Here is a 26,372-nt window from a genome sequence, read left to right on the forward strand (position 1 = left end):
TCTCAGCTACTCTGGGTGTAGGGCGGGCACATAATGGTGCTCATTTGCATGACATTAAGGAAAGCTCTACCCCCTACTAGCTAGCACGATACTACTTTCATGTAAACAAAGATCACCACGTCAATTTTCCTTCCATGCAAAGTATGCCCAGCACAATTATGAAGTACAAAAATAAGTCCTAAAGTATACTTTAACGTTTTGTGGTTGAAAAATTACTCACACCGTCAGAAAGAAAGATAGCACGATGATGACACAGCTAACACAACACTAGTTTCATGTAAAGCCTCGGTCACAACCGGCTGTGTGTGCTCCTACGGCCGGTCTACATGCAAAAAACACAAGAAACACACGGAGAGCGCGCATGAAACGCACGAGAGCGCGTGTGTGAAAAGCACGAGAGCGCGCGTGTGATGTGCTGATTTTCGAGCCACAGACCGGCCGCAGAGGTTCTTTGTCATGTCAAACAAACTCTACGGGCGCTTACGTTTTTTTCAGGTTGCAAGACAAACTTACGGCCAACGCGCGTCTTTCTCCGTGAACAAAAAAAAAAACGCAGCGATTTGGGAAACGCCAAAAATCACACGGCCAAAAAATTGCACGTCCGGTTGTGACCTAGGCTTAACCAAACCACAACACTCTCCGTTACATGCAAAAATAACCACACAGCCTTAGATTAATAAACTTACCCCATCAGAAAGAGAAACGGCGCCTTGCACACACCAATGCCTCCGATGGAATCATGTAGTCCTAGAACGGTCCGTGTATCATCCAATCATTCAAGTATTCCATTCAATCTGGAAAACGAGGTTGCGTTTTTTTTTGCTAGAAATGGTTATCTCCGATGTAAATACCGAGTGTCTGTTTGCTTCGCGGTGTGTCAGCTCCTCTGCGCTCTGTTTAGTAACTCATTCCATAGTGAAATCACACGCCTGTATGCAGTTAAGTAGCCATGTGCCCAACTCGGATCATACAGCTGATTCGCGGGAAAAAAAAAAAATTACTTAAATCATCATGTGAATGGCCCATATGGTAATTTACCCACACCCCCCAGCAGGCTACAGTCCTGACAAAAACGAGACAATTTGCAACAAAAAATGTATGCTTTTCCAACAAAACAATCTATTATCTGAAATACTGATTGCATTCTTCAAGATCTCAACTTGCACATGATGGAAAAAAACAAAAATAACAAATTTCGAAAAAAAAAAATGCTTCTTTTGCGATTATCTCAGATTTGTTTCGGCCGACATGTGTCCCTGGATTCAGTGAGGGGTGACATTTGGTCGAAACTGATATCCCGAATGAAGCATGGTGGTGGGAGCATCATGCTGAGAGATTTACCTTTGGCCCCTTTGTGGTATCCTGAGTAATGCCCTTCTTTACCTGGACACTGATTTTTGGTGAACAGCCTCCTCTAGGCAGAGTCTCATTTGTGCCATATTTGATCCAGTTTTAAAATAATGGATTTAATTGTGCTCTGTGGTATATTCAAACTTTGGGAAATGTTTTTACCAAACCAAACCAAGACTGATACTTTTTCAGTGAGACCATGGAGGTCTTTAATTGCAATGATGTGCTATTTTGTGTAGATTCATGACATTTAATCACACTACTTACTCTTTCCACACTTGTGCACATTTATGGACGGACACAATGTCACTTTGATCAGATACATCCACAGTAAGTTCAGGAAGATGGAGCACAATACACAGATTTCCCATCCAGTTCAATCTTTTTTTTTTTTTTTATCCATGAAATTTACTTTGCTCATTGATTGCTTTTATCCAAAGAGATATAAATTAAAATGCTAAAAGCATATATTGTGTTCCAGGAGGTTTGTATGAACAGGACCTTTAGAATAGGAGCCTGATCTTACTTAGTGTGTGTGAACAATAGGACAAGATTTTAGATCTTGAATACGTCTCTATTACTGCCTTGATATATGATTCTCTCTCTCTCTCTCGATCTGGGTTAAGGGCCTTAATCAAGGGTCACTTGGCAGTGCTGAGGCTCGATCCCCTGACCTTCTGCTCTGTTACTCAGAGCCTTAACCACTGAACCTCTACTGCAACACAACAGAGAAACAAAACAGTTTCAAATCATATTTGCGACCTAGATACAATAACAGTGATCCCTGAAAATACAGTATAGTAAAAAAAAAAAGGTAAAATTATTCACCTTTTATTTTTACACACTTGTGCACATTTATATATGGAGACATTGTAACGTTGATTAGCGACGGCCACGTTCACTTCAGTAAGACACAGATTTCCCATCCAGTTAATTTGTTTTGTTTTTTTTGTCCCTGAATTCTAATTTGCTGTTTTATTGCTTTTATCCAAGGAGATATACATTAAAGTGTCTAAAGCATATCTTATGTTCCAGGAAGTTTGCATGATCAGGACCTTCAGGAGAAGAGACTGATCTCTCTCTCTCTCTCTGTCTGTGTGCAATTGGAAGAGATTTTAGGTCTTGAATCAGACTCAGTGACTGCCTCAATATGTCATTCCCCCCATCAATCTGTCAACATTTTGTGTCTTTCAGTGTCTTCACTCCTGTCATGGTTTATGACTATTTTTATGTTTTCTCAGAGATCAGATTATTATTCAGTATATTTAAAATGTCCTTGTTAGATTTTTCATGAGTTTAGGCAGATTCTTCCCAGCCAGAGAAATAAGAAGTAACAGTTCATTTGCATGAACAGCTCTGAGACCCAGAATAGACCAACACTTTCAGCAGATGTTCATGGTTTTTCAGTTGAACTCACTCAAGCACAACACGCAGCGCTGCACTCGACCTGCTGTTAAAGGTGCCGATCCAAATCACTGTCAAAGACACTTCACGACTGAAAAAGGAGACATGCTTTCCACATTTAAGCTTTATTTCAATACAGATACACCACTGACTCCACTCCAGTCTTCTAAATATGTTTTAAAGTGTACACTTCTATTCTAGTGGACTTTACAGCTGCTCTTTCAGAACGAGGTGATCTGAGTGGTGTTGTGGTGGGAGACGGTACAGCCGAACACCTCGGACTCTTCCCAGCGTTCTTTGAAGAGGGTCAGGGTGCTGAAGGGTCCTTCTGTTCTTCTGTGCTGGTTAGAACCCCCTCATTCACCTCGACACCATCCATGGTGCAGCTCAGCAGCGCCCCCTGTGGAGAATAGGCTGAGAGCAGGCAGAGCAGCGAGGCCGATCCCTCAGAGAGCTGCAGAGAGGAGGGAGGGAGCAGAGACACGGAGGAGTTCACCACCGGACCACCTGGAGAACACACACACACACAGTCATTGTGGTTATATTTACAGAACACAATTGTCTGATTAAATGTTTTTTTTCATTGGTTAGTTTTCTTTGTCACTCTGGTGTTTAAACTCAGTGATGATTCAGTAAACCTGTCTGACTCTGGAGCACAGTGTACTGTACACACTGCAGGAGACTGGAGGAGAAATAACACTAAATGATGGATTAGTGATGAGATTCATCTTTCCAGTCAGAAAAAAAACAACAACATGATCCATAAAGATAGTAAGGAAACAACTTTTTATTGCTGCTCACCTCTAAATCTCCTCTGTAGTCAGTCTGAATCCTGATGGAATTAAAGTGAAAAACTCAACTTCTGCCATTTCTCTACTACATTTATACACCTGTAATTTCCAGGAAATCTCTCATTTTGACTTTCTGATCAGTGAAAGTTTAAACTTCTCTCTCTCTCTCACTCACTTTTATGCATATTAGATCTACAGTGGTGTTTGAAAGTTTGTGAACCCTTTAGAATTTTCTATATTTCTGCATAAATATGATCTGAAACATCATCAGATTTTCACACAAGTCCTAAAAGTAGATAAAGAGAACCCAGTTAAACAAATGAGACAAAAATATTATACTTGTTCATTTTTTTATTGAGGAAAATGATCCAATATTACATATCTGTGAGTGGCAAAAGTATGTGAACCTCTAGGATTAGCAGTTAATTTGAAGGTGAGATTAGAGTCAGGTGTTTTCAATCAGTGGGATGACAATCAGGTGTGAGTGGGCACCCGGTTTTATTTAAAGAACAGGGATCTATCAAAGTCTGATCTTCACAACACATTTGTGGAAGTGTATCGTGGCACGAACAAAGGAGATTTCTGAGGACGTCATAAAAAGCGTTGTTGATGCTCATCAGGCTGGAGAAGGTTACAAAACCATCCAAACACACCTCGTTTAACACTTCAGCAAATTAACGGTGCTTGCTGAGTTGAGTGTGTTAGTGCAGGTAAAACATTAAAATGTGTAGGACAGGGGACACTCCTTACATCTAAAGTGCTAATGGTTAATGAACTTATTACTGATCAGGAGTTTAATGTACTTTGTTTAACTGAAACATGGATGAAGCCAAATGAATATAGAGCATTAAATGAAGCTAGTCCTCCTGGATACAGTTATATAGACCAGCCTCGTCTAACTGGCAGAGGACGAGGTGGCGCAGTTATTTATAATGATTATCCACAACCCCGATTCCAAAAAAGTACAAATTGTAAATAAAAACGGAATGCAATGATGTGGAAGTTTCAATATTCCATATTTTATTCAGAATAGAACATAGATGACATATCAAATGTTTAAACTGAGAAAATGTATCATTTAAAGAGAAAAATTAGGTGATTTTAAATTTCATGACATCAACACATCTCAAAAAAATTGGGAGAAGTCCATGTTTACCACTGTGAGACATCCCCTTTTCTCTTTACAACAGTCTGTAAACATCTGGGGACTGAGGAGACAAGTTGCTCAAGTTTAGGGATAGGAATGTTAACCCATTCTTGTCTTATGTAGGATTCTAGTTGCTCAACTGTCTTAGGTCTTTTTTGTAGTATCTTCCGTTTTATGATGCGCCAAATGTTTTCTATGGGTGAAAGATCTGGACTGCAGGCTGGCCAGTTCAGTACCCGGACCCTTCTTCTACGCAGCCATGATGCTGTAATTGATGCAATATGTGGTTTGGCATTGTCATGTTGGAAAATGCAAGGTCTTCCCTGAAAGAGACGTCGTCTGGATGGGAGCATATGTTGCTCTAGAACCTGGATATACCTTTCAGCATTGATGGTGTCTTTCCAGATGTGTAAGCTGCCCATGCCACACGCACTAATGCAACCCCATACCATCAGAGATGCAGGCTTCTGAACTGAGCACTGATAACAACTTGGGTCGTCCTTCTCCTCTTTAGTCCAAATGACACGGCGTCCCTGATTTCCATAAAGAACTTCAAATTTTGATTCGTCTGACCACAGAACAGTTTTCCACTTTGCCACAGTCCATTTTAAATGAGCCTTGGCCCAGAGAAAATGTCTGCGCTTCAGGATCATGTTTAGATACGGCTTCTTCTTTGAACTATAGAGTTTTAGCTGGCAACGATGGATGGCACGGTAAATTGTGTTCACAGATAATGTTCTCTGGAAATATTCCTGAGCCCATTTTGTGATTTCCAATACAGAAGCATGCCTGTATGTGATGCAGTGCCATCTAAGGCCCCGAAGATCAGGGGCACCCAGTATGGTTTTCCGGCCTTGACCCTTATGCACAGAGATTCTTCCAGATTCTCTGAATCTTTTGATGATATTATGCACTGTAGATGATGATATGTTCAAACTCTTTGCAATTTTACACTGTCAAACTCCTTTCTGATATTGCTCCACTATTTGTCGATGCAGAATTAGGGGGATTGGTGATCCTCTTCCCAGCTTTACTTCTGAGAGCCGTTGCCACTCCAAGATGCTCTTTTTAAACCCAGTCATGTTAATGACCTATTGCCAATTGACCTAATGAGTTGCAATTTGGTCCTCCAGCTGTTCCTTTTTTGTACCTTTAACTTTTCCAGCCTCTTATTGCCCTTGTCTCAACTTTTTTGAGATGTGTTGCTGTCATGAAATTTCAAATGAGCCAATATTTGGCATGAAATTTCAAAATGTCTCACTTTCAACATTTGATATGTTGTCTATGTTCTATTGTGAATACAATATCAATTTTTGAGATTTGTAAATTATTGCATTCCGTTTTTATTTACAATTTGTACTTTGTAGGGGCGGCACGGTGCTGTAGTGGTTAGCGCTGTCGCCTCACAGCAAGAAGGTCCTGGGTTCGAGCCCCAGGGCCGGCGAGGGCCTTTCTGTGTGGAGTTTGCATGTTCTCCCCGTGTCCGCGTGGGTTTCCTCCGGGTGCTCCGGTTTCCCCCACAGTCCAAAGACATGCAGGTTAGGTTAACTGGTGACTCTAAATTGACCCTAGTGTGAGTGTGAATGGTTGTCTGTGTCTATGTGTCAGCCCTGTGATGACCTGGCGACTTGTCCAGGGTGTACCCCGCCTTTCGCCTGTAGTCAGCTGGGATAGGCTCCAGCTTGCCTGTGACCCTGTAGAAGGATAAAGCGGCTAGAGATAATGAGATGAGATGAGATTTGTACTTTGTCCCAATTTTTTTGGAATCGGGGTTGAATTCGGCCTGCTGTGATGGTGTGATTATCTTCGCATGAACCAAACAATGGTGCGGTCTAAGCTGATGAAGTTTTTTGGGCAGTCTTCTTCAAGCACTGAAGGTGATTTAAGGGCTGAAACAGCGACGGTCGAAGCACACTCAGAGCCCCTACTGTCCCCGAGCACATTGGACAGGGTCAGTAATACAGGGGTGAGTAAAAAGCGCCAAAGTGAAAATGCTGTCAGCCGGCAAGGGACTGAAGGGAGCTACATTTCAGGAGGCATAGTGTGCTGAGTCCCCGTGTTGAACCTACCTGTATGATGTAAAATGATGTCATTCTGTGTTCAGTTTGTAAATTATCGCGAAATTCTGATTCCTTCATAGTTGTTTGTTCCCAGACTCTTCTCCACTCTGTTCAATTGTAAATGAAGTTTTGTGTTGAAGTAAAGGGCTAAAGGGAATCCTTAAAGCTCTTTTGATCAATTCCATACTAAAATAAACTTAAATAAGCTCAAACTAAAGAGGTTGATTTTATCTTGATGGTGCACAGGGCGCCCAAAATCAAGAACTTTCTTATAAGAGGCTGGAGTGGAGCTTAAATTGTATATGTAATGGAGAAGCCTAGCTGTATCTGTACAAATGTTTGAATTGTGTCAGTGTGGTTGGTATAAACCTCTATTACATCCACTTTGATAAGTCAGTAACAAAGAAAAATTACAGCCTAAGTGAAGACAAAAAAAGAAAAAGTGAAGAATACTGCTTTGACTTGATTTTTCAAGGAAAAAAGTGGAGAACATTTTTCAGAACCCATGGGGAATGCTGCTAAAGCCACCAATTATTCTCACTGAGATGAAATAAAATTGAAATCAAATTAATTGGGGAAATGAAATTAATTTAAAATGGGTACCCAACAGGTTATCAGTCAGAAGGTGCAGGCCTGTATCGACGCTTCTGGGCGTAGTCACCTGAAGCGCCTGCTTCACGCAATATCTCACTCGTGTCTCCCTTTCTTCTCCCTCGTGTTGTTCTCTCCCTCACGCACACCTTCCTGTTTCTTGCTGACCTCTCACCCCAACTGCTGACTGGATCCACGTTCAAGATAAGTAAATTTAAAATAACTTATTTATTATTAAATGTCAAGGATGTTACCATATTATAAAAGACATGAAATTAAAATTTTAATAACAATAAATAAATAAACTGATAACAAAATTTCAGTCATGAAGTGTTAAAGTCACAGCGCTATAAACACTCCCAGAGCACTGAAGCATGTGCTGCCAATGCAAAGTGTCAATGCAATGACTATTATAATATTTCAATTTCATATTGTGTTATTATATTATTTTTTTCAGAATGCAGAGGTCAAGCCACAGTAACTCAGACTCCTGCAGTGAAATCTGCTCTTCCAGGAGAAACAGTCACCATCAATTGTAGAACCAGTCAGGCTGTGTCTTCTCACAGCTCATATGGTAACCGCTTATTCTGGTATCAGCAGAAACCTGGAGAAGCTCCGAAACTTCTGATTAAATTTGTGAATCAGCGACACTCAGGCTTTCCAGCTCGTTTCAGTGGCAGTGGATCTGGATCTGATTTCACTCTGACCATCAATGGAGTCCAGACTGAAGATGCAGGAGATTATTACTGTCAGAGTCATCATGATATCACTGGTTACTGGTTCACACAGTGTTATAGAGTCGTACAAAAACCTCCCTCAGTCAGATTGTAGAGAGACTGCACTGCTGCAGCTGGGAGAGACTGCAGGTGCTGAGTTGGAGGATGTGATACGACACAATGACCCTCTGTGGAGGAGAGGAACCACACCACACTAACTCACAACTCACATTAGAAATCTCTCAATAATCATCACACCACACTGCACACAGTCCATCACATCCACTACTGTAAGATCAATAGTTTCCCAGGTCTCTCAGTCGTGGTGTTACACACTCATTAAAAGACACAGAGATGTCAAAGTTAAATCCAGTGATTAATGTCTGTAAAATTTTTTGCTGTTTGAGGAGCCATGTGTTTGATCAGTGTTCATGGTGTCCTGACATTGACTAACTCACAGGTTCCTAACCCTGGTTTACCCCTTGTCCACCCCAGGACCCCCTGTCCTGCACATTTCAGCACTTTCCCTGTCTCCAACACACCTCATTTAACTCTTCAGCTAATTAACAGTGCTTGCTGAGTTGAGTGAGTGTGTTAGTGCAGGTAAAATAGTAAAATGTGCAGGACAGGGGACACTCCAGGACCAGAGACAGGAAACTATGGATAAATGAATTAACTCTCGTTACAGACTGATCTTTAAATTGTAGCATGTCTTTTGGTGTCGGAAATTCACTCCCGAAGTAATACTTAACACAGCACAGATGAAATTTCAGTCCTCTCTGACCCATGGTGCAAACAGGCAATGCAATGAATCAAAATAGAATAACTGAAATAAACAATAGAAATATAAACACTCTAGATAAGAAATAGATACTCACAGGTATATATATATATATATGTATATATATATATATATATATATATATATATATATATATATATATATATATATATATATATATCCACTATATTGCCAAAAGTATTTGCTCACCTATCCAAATTATCGGAATCAGGTGTTCCAATCACTTCCATGGCCACAGGTGTATAAAGTAAAGTAAAGTAAAGTAACTTTATTGGTCTCCCTAGGGAGAAATTTAGCTTAGAGTCAGGGAACATTGCTGCATCAAGATAGAGACACAAACACACATCTAATTAACTAAAAGAACATGTGCAATCCAGCATTTTTGTTCCAGGTGAACTGTGCAAATTAAAAATCCTAACATTGATACATACAAACAATTCAAACAAGTACCATTAATACATTCATGCATACATACAAACATACTTACCTAACATCCACTCAAGTAATATCCATACATACCTATCCATACATCCAATCAATAACATCTATACATTCCTAGATATCTCACAAAAATGAATACCATTCCTACAGTCATATATATAAATTACGTTCATACATATCCATACATGTACAAAAGAACCATAGTTCTAAATAACCTGTGCAAAATAGCCAAAGAAAGATAACACATTCTAGTCTTCCATCTATGCATACATACACCATCCATTTATTAGATTATTCACTTTAACTTTAACTTCAAGGTAGTCCACAGGCCAGGGGCACAGATGTCCAATACCAGGCTAGTGCGCCACCTAAGTTAAGATGCATGTTAATAACTAGCTTGTTCACTAATGATATCTGCACTCAACATGCACAGATGCAGCCTCAGGATTAGGGAACCCTGCCTTAACCCCCCTCCCAGTTGAGGCAGAAGGAGGTGAGCAGTGTCTCTCATCTCATTATCTCTAGCCGCTTTATCCTGTTCTACAGGGTCGCAGGCAAGCCGGAGCCTATCCCAGCTGACTACGGGCGAAAGGCGGGGTACACCCTGGACAAGTCGCCAGGTCATCACAGGGCTGACACATAGACACAAACAACCATTCACACTCACATTCACACCTACGGTCAATTTAGAGTCACCAGTTAACCTAACCTGCATGTCTTTGGACTGTGGGGGAAACCGGAGCACCCGGAGGAAACCCACACGGACACGGGGAGAACATGCAAACTCCACACACAAAGGCCCTCGCTGGCCACGGGGCTCGAACCCGGACCTTCTTGCTGTGAGGCAACAGCGCTAACCACTACATCACCGTGCCGCCCCCGAGGTGTATGATTGATAATGTATTTACAGAGAAATCTATGAATAATGGATGGCATGATGGTGTAGTGGTGTAGTGGTTAGCATTGTTGCCTCACAGCAAGAAGGTCCTGGGTTTGAGCCCATTAGCCAACAAGGGCCTTTTTGTATGGAGCTTGCATGTTCTTCCCACATGTGCATGGGGTTCCTCCAGGTGCTCTGGTTTCCCCCACAGTCTAAAGACATGCAGGTTAGACTAATTGGTGGCTCTAAATTGACCGTATTATGTGAGTGTGAATGGTTGTTTGTCTCTATGTGTCAGCCCTGCGATGACCTGGTGACTTGTCCTGGGTGTACCCTGCCGCTTGCCCGTAGTCAGCTGGGATAGGCTCCTGCGACCCTGTACAGGATAAGCTGCTACAGATAATGGATGGATCAATGGATCTGTGAATAAAGGGCTTTGGGGTTAAGGCTCATGCAGACTGATTTTTAGTATTTTATGCTGCATTTACCAAGTGAGCAGCTAGCTATAGAGATCTTGCAGTCACGTGACCGGAAAGTACACAATCACCATCTTGTCGGTCAAAAACACAGCTGAATACTGCTGCACTCGTGTACAGAATGGATCAATTTCAACCGACGGACTACACGGCTCATTTTTCTAATGAACAGATAACTAGATATATGTCTAAAATAAACGATCTACAGATTTATGACCCTTATGGCTTACCGGATGGAGTTTTCACGACCGGATTTTGAACTGCCAGAGGTGAAATACCCAGACGTGTATAATTACCTCATTAACTTTCCCTCGCTGTTCAGTGGTGAAGCACTGCGTGCCTATAAATCTCTGGACAGTTATCTTTACAGAAATTCAGGATTTGTCAGCGACTCAGATGTGGCATCTTGTAAACAAGAATCCTCATTGGATGGGTAACTCACTTAAGTATTGAGTATAGCATTGACCAGCCAATTATAGAATAGAATAAGGTAATTCCAGCTGTAATTCCAAATCGTCCGTCTTGTTTACATGGATCTGGCTTTGGAGAGGTAGAGGCTTGGCAGTTGAGATTTGAGTGGCTGTTTTCTGAGCTTAGTCAACAGGCCGGCTCTGCCTGTAGCCTCGCTTTTCCTTCCGCTCCCGGCACCGCCTCCTTCGCTTTGCTCTCAATAACAATCCACGGAGACCCCGCTGGTCTCGCTATCTTGTCCGGAATGTTGTGCATGCGATGGAAATCGCTACAAACCGTCATTTTCTGCTGAAAACCAATGCCCAGTAAGTCCATACGGTTGTAGTGGATATTGAAGTCCGGTACAGACGAACAACACACAAAAATACACACAAAAAACATAAAAAACGTGCACAGGTAGGGAGAGCTTGTAGCCGCAGCCGTTGTAGTAGAATTGTATATAGTAGGGTTTTCCAGAAGAAAAGGTAGAAGTAAAAGCAGAAGTAGAACCAGAAGTAGAAGTAGAAGGCGGAATATGGCGTTTGACCGACACGATGGCATCTGTCACAATCTGGATCAGCTGTGACGTCACATGCAAGTGTTCCATAGCAAGCAAGTACAATTTTAGCTGATAACGTTCATATAGAAATTCCAGTAATGAAATGGACAAGTGGCATATGAAATGAACAAAAACTGGCTAAAAAGACTGTTAGATAGCTTGACTTATGATGTAAAGGGAATAATGCCACTGTCACTTTTAAGATCATAAATTTGTTTCCCTTTTTGATCAACTAATGTTACTAACCAAGCATGCAGCTCATTCCATCCAAATGTTCGTAATACATACATATGGTTCTCAAAACATGCTGTGTTAGTACAATTATATGACAGATTCTGAATTATGTACCTTATGGATACTTATGTAAGTTAAAGTGTTGGAGTGCCAGATACCAACGGGTGATCTGTGTGTTGGCATCCTTCATGCGGTGGAGCCACTGGAGGGGCGCGTGGTCTGAACAGAGGGTGAAAGGGTACCCCAGCAGGTAGTAACGGAGGGTGAGGACCGCCCACTTGATCACCAGACACTCTTTTTCTATGGTGCTGTAGCGCCCCTCATGCACCGACAGCTTCCTACTGATGTACAGGACAGGGCGGTCCTCCCCCTCCACCTCCTGGGACAAAACCGCCCCAGGCCTCTGTTCGATGCATCGGTCTGTAACACAAAGGGGAGAGAAAAGTCAGGGGAGTGTAAAAGTGGCCCCCCACACAGTGCAGCCTTTACCTCAGAAAAAGCCCGCTGGCATTGCTCCGTCCACTGGACAGGATCTGGTGCCCCCTTTTTAGTGAGATCAGTCAGCGGGCTGGTGACGTCCGAATAATTAGGTATAAACCTACGATAATAGCCAGCCAGCCCCAGGAACTGTCTCACCCCCTTTTTGGTCTTGGGTCTTGGGCAGGCCGCAATTGCTGCTGTCTTGTTAATTTGGGGACGCGCCTGCCCGTTGCCCAAGTGGAAGCCCAGATACCGTACTTCCACCCGCCCAATCGCACATTTCTTTGGGTTGGCTGTGAGACCCGCTCGCCTCAGCGACCTAAGGATGGCCCTTAGATGTTCGAGGTGCCTCGGCCAGTCATGACTATAGACGATGATGTCGTCGAGGTAGGCGGCCGCATAGGTGGCGTGGGGGCGGAGGACCCTATATATCAGCCGCTGAAACGTAGCGGGCGCCCCAAACAGCCCAAACAGAAGTGTGATGAATTGGTGTAAACCAAACGGTGTGGAAAACGCCATTTTTTCTCGGGATAGTGGAGTCAAGGGGATCTGCCAATATCCCTTCGTCAAATCCAGTGTCGAATAAAAGTGAACAGTGCCGAGTCGATCGAGCAACTCATCAATACGAGGCATTGGGTACGCGTCGAATTTAGACAACGCGGTGACTTTTCTATAGTCCACACAGAACCAGACCGACCCGTCGGCCTTGGGTACCAAGACCACCGGGCTGCTCCAGTCACTGTGGGACTCCTCGACGATGCCGATTTTGAGCATGGCCTTGAGTTCTTCCCGAACCACTTTTTTTTGTGTTTGCATAGCCTGTAAGGGCGGCTATGCACTACCACCCCTGGGGGCGTCTCAATGTGGTGCTCTATGAGGTTGGTGCGACCGGGCAGGGGCAAGAACACATCTGAAAACTCAGTCTGCAACTGGGCGACCTCCGTGAGTTGTGTCGGGGAGAGGTGGTCTCCACAGGGGACCAGAGAGGTACGTGATGCCAATGCCCTTTTTGAACCTCCGGCCCCAGCTCCGCTTTCTCCGGGACCACTGACACCAATGCCACGGGGACCTCCTCATTCCAGAGTTTAAGCAGATTGAGGTGGTAAATCTGTAGCGCCCCAATCCTGTCCGTTCACCTCACCTCATCGTCGATGTCCCCAACTCGCCGTGTGACCTCAAAGGGTCCTTGCCACTTGGCAATCAATTTGGAGCTTGATGTGGGCAACAGTACGAGTACCTTATCTCCCGGTGCGAACTCCCTAAGGTGTGTACCCTTGTTGTACAGGTGGGCTTGCCGTTCTTGGGCCTGCCGCAAATTCTCCTGGGTTAGGTGGGTGAGCGTGTGGAGTTTTGCGCGCAGGTCCATAACGTATTGAATTTCATTTTTACTTTGTGAAGGTCCCTCCTCCCAATTTTCGTCTAGAATGCCGTGCGGCTTACGCCCATATAATAATTCGAACGGGGAGAACCCCGTGGAGGCTTGGGGGACCTCTCGCACTGAAAACAACAAGGGCTCGAGCCACTTATCCCAATTACATGCATCCTCACTTATGAATTTTTAAATTATATTCTTGAGGGTGCGATTGAACCGTTCCACTACACCATCCATTTGTGGGTGATACACGTTGGTGTGGATCGGCTTAATCCCCAATAACCCATACAGTTTGCGCAGTGTCCGTGACATAAACGTGGTGCCTCGATCAGTCAGAATCTCTTTCGGGATTCCAACTTGGGATATGACGCGGAAGAGCACCTCTGCAATACTGCATGCTGAGATATTGCGCAGAGGCACTGCTTCCGGGTATCGCGTTGCATAGTCCACCAGAACTAATATAAAGCGGTACCCTCGTGCTGACCGATCTAATGGCCCGACGAGATCCATACCAATTCTTTCGAACTGGGTCTCGAATAATGGTAGAGGGTGCAAAGGCGCTTTTGGAACAGCTGCTGGATTTACTAATTGGCATTCGCGGCACGCCGCACACCACCTACGAACATCACCGGGAATCCCCGGCCAATAGAATCGGGCCATTATTCGGGCTAGTGTCTTATCCTGCCCTAAGTGTCCAGCCATGGGATTAAAGTGAGCCACCTGGAACACCAATTCCCAGTGGCTCTTTGGAATTAAGTGCTGCGTGACTTGCTCTTTCTTCTGAGTGTCCTGCGTCACTCAGTATAATCTATCTTTCATAATAGAAAAATAGCGGAAGGACGGGGTGGCGTTCGGCGGGATCATTTGACCATCGATTACTCTCACTTGGTCAAACGCATGCCACAGAGTCTCGTCTCACGACTGTTCTACAGGGAAATCTGTGAGGGATTCCCCGAGAGAGGGAGGAGGAGCCGGTGGCTCCTCACTCTGATGCGGAGATGACGTAGATGGCTCTGTGACAGCTGCTCCCGCCAAGGCGACACCGGGACCTTCCCATGACCTACTGAAGTATGGCAGGACCCACTCTCCACTAAACAGTTCATCAACTCCCCGAATCCTGGCCAATCAGTCCCCAAAATTAAAGAGTGGGTGAGGCGAGGATTAACCGCCGCCTTTACTATGAATTTTTCCCCTCGGAAAAAAATGTGGACCGACACCAAAGGGTAGCTGTGAACATCCCCGTGCACACACAACGCCTTCACCCCCTGTGTTCCCCCTAATGCCTCGTTTTGCACCGGCTTTGGTGAATTGAGGCTTGATTACAACCAGAATCCACCAACGCCTGATATGTATCCCCTTGAATACTCACCGGTATGCAATACGCTCCGGCCTGATCGAGGGCGGTCTCTGGTGCATCGGGGATCCGAACCACCACGCCCACCTCCATTGCCGTGCACTGCTGTTGGAGGTGGCCCGGTTCCCTGAAGCGCCAGCAGACCGGCTCGGGCTTCCTCTCTGCACCTGTGTTCTGGGGCTCACTCACCTGAGGGGGGGGGAGAGACAGACACAGAAGGGAGAAACGGGAGGGCACCGCGGGTGCGGCGGGCCGGCTGGGGTGGTGCCGGCCCCTGTCTCCGCGGTGGCGGAATGGGGCGAGGATGGGACACAGGGGGAGGGGGAGAGAGAGAGAGAGAGAGAGAAGAGGAGAGAAGAGGCTGTCTGCTGTCCTGCCGCCGGAACAGCCGCCAAATGGTCCTCCGCTAGCTCGATTGCCTTATAGAGCGATGCCGGGCGGTGGCACTGGACCCACTCCGCTGTTCCTGCTGGCAAGCGAGCGATGAATTGCTCCAGCACCACCTGGTCGATGATCCCCTCGGCGTCGCGGTTGTCGGCCCTCAAAAACCGCCAGCAGGCATCCCGGAGTTGCTGGCCAAACGTGAATGGCTGGCCAACTTCCTCCAAGCGCAAAGCGCGGAAGCGCTGACACTGCTGCTCAGGGGTGCGCCCCACACGCTGGAGGACGGCCCAGTGGAGGTCCGCATAGGCCAGCTGGCGGTAAGCGGGGAGCTGTAGCGTGGCCAGCTGCGCCTCTCCCGTTAGCAGGGGGAGGAGGCGCGCCACGCGCTGCTCCATCGGCCACCCCGAGGCCTCTGCGACTTGCTCGAAGAGCGTGATAAAGGCCTCGGGGTCGTCCTGCGGACCCATCTTGGTTAGGGTGAGGGGGGATGGGCCCGAGGTGGGAGCGCTGGTGGACCCCGCCAACGGGAGGAGGTGCCGGAACGCCTCACGATCTTCTTGTTGGGCCAGCACCAGGGCCTCGAAGCGCTGTTCTTGTTCCTTTCGGAGGGTGACTAGCGCCTGGTGCTGGCTTTGCTGGGCCGTGGCGAGTGTGTGGACCAGGTCGGCGAACGGGGAGGACTCCATGGGGCTGATTGGCTGCTGCGCTCCAATTCTCCCAGGTTTCAGCACCACTGTAACAGTTCAGCACGGGTGGGTGGAGCACAGAGGATGGCAGGACAGAGATCAGGTTCAAAATAGGGATTTATTGCCACACTTTTCAGTCTAACAATTTGACGCCAAACAGACACACACACACAACCAGCGGCTAGTTCGGGGATGAGCTCCTCTGGTCTCGCTCTCCCTCCTTCAGAGTCTGGTGTGGCTGAACTTGACTGGCCTGCACAGAGTCCTGACCTCAACCCGATAGAACACCTTTGGGATGAATTAGAGCGGAGACTGAGAGCCAGGCCTTCTCGTCCAACATCAGTGCGTGACCTCACAAATGCGCTTCTGGAAGAATGGTCAAAAATTCCCATAAACACACTCCTAAACCTTGTGGACAGCCTTCCCAGAAGAGTTGAAGCTGTTCTAGCTGCAAAGGGTGGACCAAGGTCATATTGAACCCTATGGATTAGGAATGGGATGTCACTTAAGCTCATATGTGAGTCAAGGCAGGTGAGCAAATACTTTTGGCAATATAGTGTGTGTGTATATATATATATATATATATATATATATATATATATATATATATATATATATATATATATATATATATACAAACACTATATCGGAAATTCACTACAAAAGTAATACTGATGATTTTTGTAACAGAATATTGATTTGAGTTCAGTCTGAGTAACATCCAGGTTTACAGTTGTGATTAATACAGTAGGTGTAACAGCATTTCCATAACCATCACACCAGTCCCCAAATTTATATATATATATATATATATATATATATATATATATATATATATATATATATATATATAAATTTGAGCAAAGGACATAAGATAAACAGTCAAGGGCACTTGAGATATAGCAGGTAAACAAGAAATAAGCAGTATAAACAATAAACTAATAGCTGTTAAGGTGGGACACACAATCTCGAGTGTTCGCTTGGTTCCCAGTCAACACGTTTAACGGCAGCAATCCACTTCTTCCTCCGCTCTTGATCAGCGGGGAACCGGTAAAATGATAAACCCTCCATGCTTTTTCTGTTTGAGCACCCTACTGCCACACAACAAGCCATTCTGACTGAAAATTTTAATCAATCTCCAAAAATTTCCACGTGAGAAGTGAGCGGCTTGATACTCAATATGGCGGATAAACAGACTTGACCTCTGACCTATGACGTTGGTGCACATGGTCCATAAACAAGGTCTGTGTTTTCTGTGATCAATTCAGTAGAGGTGGTCAGACCCATTGGATCATTACTGGTGTCTGACAAACTCAGATTTTGTTGAATGAATAACTCTCTAACACTAATAATTAATTAAAAGCACTAATAACACTTCCTCTGGATAAACTAAGGGAAGTGATTTATTTATTTATTTATTTATTTATTTTTAATTTTATTTATTTATTTATTTTTGCAGGGGTGGGTGAGGGGAGTGTTTATTATATTTTTTTAGAGGGTCCAAAATTTCTAGCAGAGCCCCTGCATAATAAATTGTAACATGTCTTTTAGTGTCGGAAATTCACTACAAAAGTAATACTGATGATTTTTGTAACAGAATATTGATTTGAGTTCAGTCTGAGTAACATCCAGGTTTACAGTTGTGATTAATACAGTAGGTGTAACAGCATTTCCATAACCATCACACCAGTCCCCAATTCACCAATGAGTGAAAGTAACATGAAGCATTCCACTTACTCTCTTTTAAACATAAACGCTTTATAATTTAATTCACATCCTCACTGTCGATACTTTCTCTTGAATATTATTATTATTATTATTATTATTATTAGTCTTTATAATGAATATATATAATATTAATATTATATATATTACAGTCCATAACAGATACTGAGACAGGTGCTTTGGTGATTTTCTTATGATGAACATGAACAATAATATGCAACAAAAGGGTTTCATGATTCAAAGGCTTTTATTAATAATTCAAAGCAGGACACTGCAGTGATACACACACTTAACACATATGTAAGTGATCATTAAGAAGAAGAATTGAGTTAAACTGAGGAGTGTGTGAGCTCACATGTTAATAACACAAATGAAATGATGAAAGTGGGACATTTGAGCAGTAAAGGCCACATGTAACACACAGTGAAGCAGTAGAAGGTGAGCTGAGTAAAGTGTGTGTGAGCTCACAGCTCTGAGCACTGCTCTGTGTTCACTCTGCCCACCACAGTAGGTTGGTTGTCTTTGGAGGCCTCACAGGTCACCACCTTGTTCCTCCACTGCTCCGGGTGGAGGCTCAGCGTGCTGCTCCAGCTGTAGAGGCCGTCCGCGTGCAGAACGGCGGTGCTGCGGCTCTCCCCCGAGCTCCAGCTGCTCCCATCAACCTTCCAGCTCAGTGTCCAGTCCGAGGGGAAGCCCTTGTCGGCCACACACATGAGTGTGACCTTCTCCTGCTGCAGCTCCACACTGGAGGGAGGCAACACCGTCACACTGGGCTGAGTGACACCTACACACACACACACACACACACACAAACACACACACACACACACACACACAGTTGAGACAGGAATGGACAGCTGTCAGTCACTCAGGCTTTGTTTCAGCTCACTGTGTGTTTCACTTCCCTTTATATCTTATAGAGCAGAACTGAGTTCAGTGGAGCATCACAAACATTTCACACTCAATTCAAATACTTTTACATCTTAGGTCTATAATCATTTATATTACAGTTATCCCTGGAGAGTAAAATTGAATTAGACCAAGTATTCAGTCATTAAAAATATGAAGCTCATTTTATAACATGAATAAGCCACATTTAAAATACAGAATATTTACCACTTAAGCAAATTCAGTTTTGATTTCTACATTTAAATCCGTTTTTGGACTCACAGTCTCTAAGATATTAAATGTCGTTAAAATCATTCAACAAAATGTCATCTGTAATTTGCACAATGATATCTACTTTGCTTTTAGATTTAAAATACAATTAACTACCAGCAGTAGAATCAAATACATTTAAGCTTTAAATTATAATAAACAACCAGCAGTATAATCAAAGACATTTTTCAAACTTCTAAAATAAGGGAAATTTGAGAAACAGAAGGACGTGATACAAAAATCACATCTGATCTGGATTTGGAGGAAAAATAAATCTAAAAAATATATTCTTGACAGATTACAACATGAATCTGAACACACTCCATTTAAGTAATTAATCTGAACACACTCCATTTCAGTAATTAGTAAACAGGTTACTTACGGCCCACAGACAGTTTGGTTCCTCCACCAAAAGTGTTCCACAGTGATACAAACAGGTTTAGCGGCCGTACAAAAACCCTGCTGCTCTAAACTCACTGCTCTCTCCATCCATTTAAACCTCTTATTACAAAACAGCTACAAAACACCAACTTCTGCTCACATCAGCTGATTAATACACTAACTCTCTGACTGTTTTACTACATTTTACTGATTTATTTTTTATTTTTAGACACAAAGAGTGTCAATCTAACCTGAGGATGAAATTAGTGTGTAAGAAACACAAATAAATTACACAAAATAAAAGTTGAAATTTCACAAAATGTGGAATTGCAATTGCACAGGATTTACCCAGAATGCCTCATGGAGTAAAAATGCTGAAGTACTCATGAGAAATTTACAATATATGACTGAATGTGTGGAGCTAAAGTGAGAATAATTCCTCCACTGCTTCTGTAGACTGATAGAAAGTTATGATATTTTATTTAAGGCCGACACTAATCTAAAGATTAATTTACAGTCAAAAATATGAGTGTGTATTTACTCACTGCCAACATTGATGCTGCTTCTTCCACCATAAATCCACTACAGTGAGAAACTCATTAACATTCAGTACAAACACCATCCAGTGAAAGTTGAAGCTTCTCTCTCTAATTCACTTATTTATGCATCTTAGACCGAAAAGTGTTTTACAGAAAATCTCCATCTGACCCCACAAGTAAAATTCACACAATAACTCTGTAGTAGTGTGAGAATGACAGTAAGATTGGGGGAATGTGGTAAAGGTGTTTCCATACTTAGAGGACACTTTGCATTGGCAGCACATGCTTCAGTGCTCTGGGAGTGTTTATAGCGCTGTGACTTTAACACTTCATGACTGAGAGCTGCTGCTACAGCAACTTCACCCACAGCTACCATGACTTTGATCCCCGTCTTCATCTGGACACTGATCCTCTGGACTCAAGGTCAGACACGGCTTTGCCTTTTATATTTACATCAAACTGGTCAAGACAATACATTTTTCAGGTTTGTCTCATGATTATTCTTTCAACAGTTTCTGTATCATACGTTTTTTTTTCAGAATGCAGAGGTCAAGTCACAGTAACTCAGACTCCTGCAGTGAAATCTGCTCTTCCAGGAGAAACAGTCACCATCAACTGTAGAACCAGTCAGGCCGTGTATTACTACAGCTCAAATGGCCACTACTTATACTGGTATCAGCAGAAACCTGGAGAAGCTCCTAAACTCCTGATTAAATTTGCAAATCAGCTACAGTCAGGTTTTCCAGCTCGTTTCAGTGGCAGTGGATCTGGATCTGATTTCACTCTGACCATCAGTGGAGTCCAGACTGAAGATGCAGGAGATTATTACTGTCAGAGTTACCATTACATCAGTAGCAAACACCTGTTCACACAGTGTTATAGAGTCGTACAAAAACCTCCCTCAGTCAGATTGTAGAGAGACTGCACTGCTGCAGCTGGGAGAGACTGCAGGTGCTGAGTTGGAGGATGTGATACGACACAATGACCCTCTGTGGAGGAGAGGAACCACACCACACTAACTCACAACTCACATTAGAAATCTCTCAGTAATCATCACACCACACTGCACACAGTCCATCACATCCACTACTGTAATATCAGTGGTTATGTGTTTTTCTCGATTGTTATTTTTCATAACTCAAATCATTTGATAGACAATTTTCTCTCTTTTTTCAGCCTCTATCACTAAACCTGCCTCAGTACAGTTTCTCTTTCTGACCTGATGTCAGTTACTGTTATTATTATTCCCAGTGCCTTAGTTTATATCTCCATTTTCTTTCTCTTCTCTCTTTCCTGACCTCCTCCAACATGACCTTCTCCAACTGCCTTCCGACAAACAATAGTTTCAATGTTCTGGACCTGGTCTTCAGCCATTCTTTCTGAGCTCTTGTTATCATTGTTACCCCACTCTCCTTTTCAGATCATTACTTTGTATCCTGCATGTTTGTTCTCCCTGCCCTACCTCCCAGTTTCTATTTATACCTCTCCCTCTCTTCCTGAATCCTCCACACTTTCTCCTTTTCCTTCATGGCTTGCAGCATTTTGTTTCTGCACAGATCTCAACATGCCTGGCAGACATCTTGTCATAGATGGCAGTTCATCACCTGAAACTAAATCTCAACAAGACTGAGCTGTGCAGAAAACCTTGAGGTATTTTTGGACAACCAACAACCCTTCGTTTCTCATATTCCTCACCTAATTTGGTCATGCAGGTTTCTCATTTCGATCAGGAGAATCTGGACAATTCTGCCCAATGAGGTCATTCAAGAGCTTGTTCAGTACTTTATTATCATGATATTAGTCTACTGTATTCTACACAAGTTTAATCCACTTGTATTTGGACTCAGAACTGAAGAACAGCTCAGACCGTGGCAGAGAGCTCACTTCTCTTAATATCCCAGTTAGTCCATGTAGGAAAAGCTAATGGCTACCGAGCTGACAGGTATACAGCCTCCTGACTCATTCAACAATGGATGTTTTGGATGGAAACTGCAAATTACCTCCATGTTAGTGAACTTTTGTCAAACTCAATTTATTGGACTAACAACCACTATCTATACAGGATATAATGTTCAGCACAATGGAAAAGACGTTGTTGTTGTTGTTTTCTCTCTTCATGCTGTTCTCCCTCACTCTCTCCTCCACATGACCAGCTTCTTCCAATCCTGATCATGACCTTGACCTGGAAGAAAATATGTATAAAATCACAATAAATAAATGTGTAAACAGGTATTGCCCTGTCCTAAACAAGCGCAAATAAATAATAAATATATGAACATTTCCCATTATCGCACAAACTCAGAATTTCAGAGTGAACAAAAGCGAATATATTATGCTTCCTTTCCCACTGGATTACACTGATATTCTGAGTTTCATTCCTGAAAAGTAGCTGGATATCATTCAGTTTCAGATGAGTGAAGTTGTGAGAAAAGGTATGAACACTAACCTGTTCCTTATCCAACCATAACCACTAATTTATAGGACATTGTTCAGACCACACTGAAGAAGAGCCTTTTTTTGTCACATATATATTACAGCACAGTGATAATTCTTTACTTCATGTGTCCCAGCTTGTTAGGAAACTGGGGTCAGCCATGATACAGCGCCCCTAAAGCAGAGAGGGTTAAGGGCCTTAATCAAGGGCCACTTGGCAGTGCTGAGGCTCGATCCCCTGACCTTCTGCTCTGTTACTCAGAGCCTTAACCACTGAACCTCTACTGCAACACAACAGAGAAACAAAACAGTTTCAAATCATATTTGTGACCTAGATACAAGAACAGTGATCCCTGAAAATACAGTATAGTTTAAAAAATATATATCCTGTGTTTAGTTAAAATTATTCACCTTTTCGTTTTACACGCTTGTGCACATTTATACATGGAAACATTGTAATGTTGATTAACGACGGCCACATTCAGTTCAGTAAGACGTAGCGCAGTACACAGATTTCCCATCCAGTTAATTAGGTTTTGTTTGTTTGTTTGTTTTATCCCTGAATTCTAATTTGCTGTTTTATTGCTTTTGTCCAAGGAGATATACATTAAAGTGTCTAAAGCACATCTTATGTTCCGGGAAGTTTGCATGATCAGGACCTTCAGGATAGGAGCCTGATCTTACACACACACACTCAATCTCTCTCTCTGTCTCTCTCTCTTTGCAGTTGGATGAGATTTTTGGTCTTGAATCAGACTCTATTACTGCCTCGATATGTGATTCCCCCCGTCAATCTGTCAACATTTTGTGTCTTTCAGTGTCTTCACTCCTGTCATGGTTTCTGACTATTTTTATGTTTTCTCAGAGATCAGATTATTCTTCAGCAGAGGTGGACAGTAACAAAGTACATTTCCTTGAGTGCTGTACTTAAAGTATCTGTACTTTACTTGAGTATTCTTTTTTTTTGGCAACTTATGACTTTAACTTCACTACATTTGAAAAACAAATGTCGTACTTTTCACTCCACTACATTTCTATCAAGGTCCTCGTTACTTGTTATGATGAAGCAGCTTTGAAAGTGGATGTTTTTTCTTTTCTTTTCTAAAATGTGATTGTTTTTTTTTTTCCACAGGTGACACTGAGACAGCCTATCAGTAATCACGAGGGTCACGTCACGTCCATAGACTGTATAAAATCAAGTTCAGTGATTTCTCAGCAACATTATTTAAAACGATCAGTTGATGGCAGAATGGAAGGAGGCAGTTCTTCTGGAGAATGCACACAGCCATGGCTATACCTAGAACCCATGTTTCAGTTTTCTGAAAGGATTAAAGATTCATTTCATTTTAAAAGTTTGCTTTGATTGCCTAAAATGTACCACATCACAGCCGACAAAAACTCGCCGTCTGACCTGCGGAAGCATATGTGGCAGATCACAGAATCCAGGGACACATGTCTGCCCGGGGGCATTTTGAGTTATTGACAGATTCAGAAAATACAGTTTCTAAGCTTTCCAATGATGCCTTCCATGTAGAGATCTGACAATATTTGAAGAATGTGTGGCCTTTTGAAAGTGTATACTTCTTAAAACAGAAAAGGGAGAAAATCGCCCTCAAAGTTTTCCATCTCAGCTACTCTGGGTGTAGGGCAGGCACATAATGGTGCTTATTTGCATGACATTAAGGAACGCTCTACCCCCTACTAGCTAGCATGATACTACTTTCATGTAAACAAAGATTACCACGTCAATTTTCCTTCCATGCAAAGTATGCCCAACACAATTATGAAGTACAAAAATAAGTCCTAAAGTATACTTTAACGTTTTGTGGTTGAAAAATTACTCACACCGTAAGAAAGAAAGATAGCACGATGATGACCATGGGCGCCGCCGGGGGGGAAAGGTTAGAACAATTCTAGGGGCCAGCACTGCCATGGGGCCCTTTAAGGGGCTGATAATATGCTTTTAATGATTTTAATAAGACTTTTGAAATAACAACAATGCAATATTCCATCTGGTAAAATGAGCTAATTGAACAAGGTTGTCTATTTCTTGAGTTCTTCAACATATTGTCATTTAACCCTCCCCCTTTTGCGAAATGGTACGGTCCAGTTCTGGTAGAAGCGTGATGCGTTAAATCTGTGTGCTGATCAGTGCAACGCTACTTGCTGCTGTGTCGCGGTGCAGCAGCCTGACAGCCAGCAGTGGAGTGCGTACAGTCTATGATCGCTAAATATGAAGAGTGGCTGTCAAAAACGTAAAGAAAGGCAGCTGAAAGCTGAGAGGGACCGGAGAGGCAGGCAACTGGTCACTCAGTTTTCCCCAAAGAAAGGTAGCTATCGCTCACATGTGTGTTCAAAATATTAGCGAATGGTAAATGAACAGTATGACCGTGGTTGGATTAGCCTATCAAGAGAACACTTTTACAGTTTGTACAGTGACATTTTTTCCATTTTAATAACTGAACTGACTTGTGTGATAAACAAGATGAAATATTACGTTATGCTGTTGCTAATAACTAGTGCTAATAACCAGTTTCATAACTAATGGGGTGCCCTAAATAAGCACAGATTCAGCCTCAGGGGGACCTCCGCCCTACCAAACCACTGAACCCCCCTTTGGAGAAGGAGGTAAGCAGCAATACAACCCATAAATGCTTTAGGATTGAAGTTTTTAATGAGCGAGCGCCATATACAGTTTGCTAGATTAAAGTGTTGCTAATAACGGACACACTCCTGGTCCATGGAGGGGCAACCAATAGTCTAACTCTGCTTACGCTCAACTTTCTGTCTAGACACACTTTGCTTTGAACATATTCCCTTTTTGCAGAACAGTACACATAGCTTTCTACCTAACACATAACAATCTATGGGATTTCCATAGGTATTTTGATGCTGGGTAGAAAACTTTTTCTATGATTTATTAGCAGTCACATCACACATTTCACTACCAATTGTCCTAGCACAAGAAGGCATGTGGCAAAATCTTGAATTTTCATTTGTGATTGTAAATGCACCAGAATTAGTCACTGACCAGTTTTCATCTAGTCCCTGGTAGGTTAATACATAAAATGTAATAACAAAGTCACAAACTCAAGGTCCATGGGCTATCAAAAGTCAAATAATGACAATAGTGCAATTGTGACGAGGGTGGGCAAAGTTGGGGGGCCCAAAATTCTAATCTTTCATGGGGCCCAAAATTTCTGGCGGCGCCCCGATGATGACACAACTAACACAACACTAGTTTCATGTAAAGCCTCGGTGACAACCGTCCGTATGTGCTCCTACAGCCGGTCTACATGCAAAAAACGCAAGAAACACACGGAGAGCGCGCATGAAACGCACGAGAGCGCGCATGTGATGATTTTCGAGCCGCAGAGGTTCTCATCTCATTATCTCTAGCCGCTTTATCCTTCTACAGGGTCACAGGCAAGCTGGAGCCTATCCCAGCTGACTACGGGCGAAAGGCGGGGTACACCCTGGACAAGTCGCCAGGTCATCACAGGGCTGACACATAGACACAGACAACCATTCACACTCACACCTACGGTCAATTTAGAGTCACCAGTTAACCTAACCTGCATGTCTTTGGACTGTGGGGGAAACCGGAGCACCCGGAGGAAACCCACGCGGACACGGGGAGAACATGCAAACTCCACACAGAAAGGCCCTCGCCGGCCCCGGGGCTCGAACCCAGGACCTTCTTGCTGTGAGGCGACAGCGCTAACCACTACACCACCGTGCCACCCCGCAGAGGTTCTTTGTCATGTCAAACAAACTCTAAGGGTGCTTACATTTTTTTTTCAGGTTGCAAGACAAACTTACGGCCAACGCGCGTCTTTCTCCATGAACAAAAAAAAAAAAAAACGCAACGATTTGGGAAACGCCAAAAATCACACGGCCAAAAAATCGTACGTCCGGTTGTGACCTAGGCTTAACCAAACCACAACACTCTCCGTTAC

At 43.2% G+C, this 26,372-nt stretch overlaps 2 gene segments (V, D, J or C); one reads left to right on the top strand and one right to left on the bottom strand.

Moving 5' to 3' along the window:
* The window catches only part of LOC132882078 (probable non-functional immunoglobulin kappa variable 6D-41), a 293,957-nt gene that overhangs the window by 137,869 nt on the left and 129,716 nt on the right, over window positions 1-26,372 (top strand).
* Window positions 18,367-20,233, bottom strand: LOC132875722 (Ig kappa-b4 chain C region-like). The segment is given in 3 exon segments: window positions 18,367-18,686; window positions 19,443-19,527; window positions 20,150-20,233. Coding segments are annotated over 3 exon segments (489 nt in total).

This window comes from Neoarius graeffei, chromosome 2 (assembly GCF_027579695.1).
Source record: "Neoarius graeffei isolate fNeoGra1 chromosome 2, fNeoGra1.pri, whole genome shotgun sequence".
NCBI classification, from domain to species: domain Eukaryota; kingdom Metazoa; phylum Chordata; class Actinopteri; order Siluriformes; family Ariidae; genus Neoarius; species Neoarius graeffei.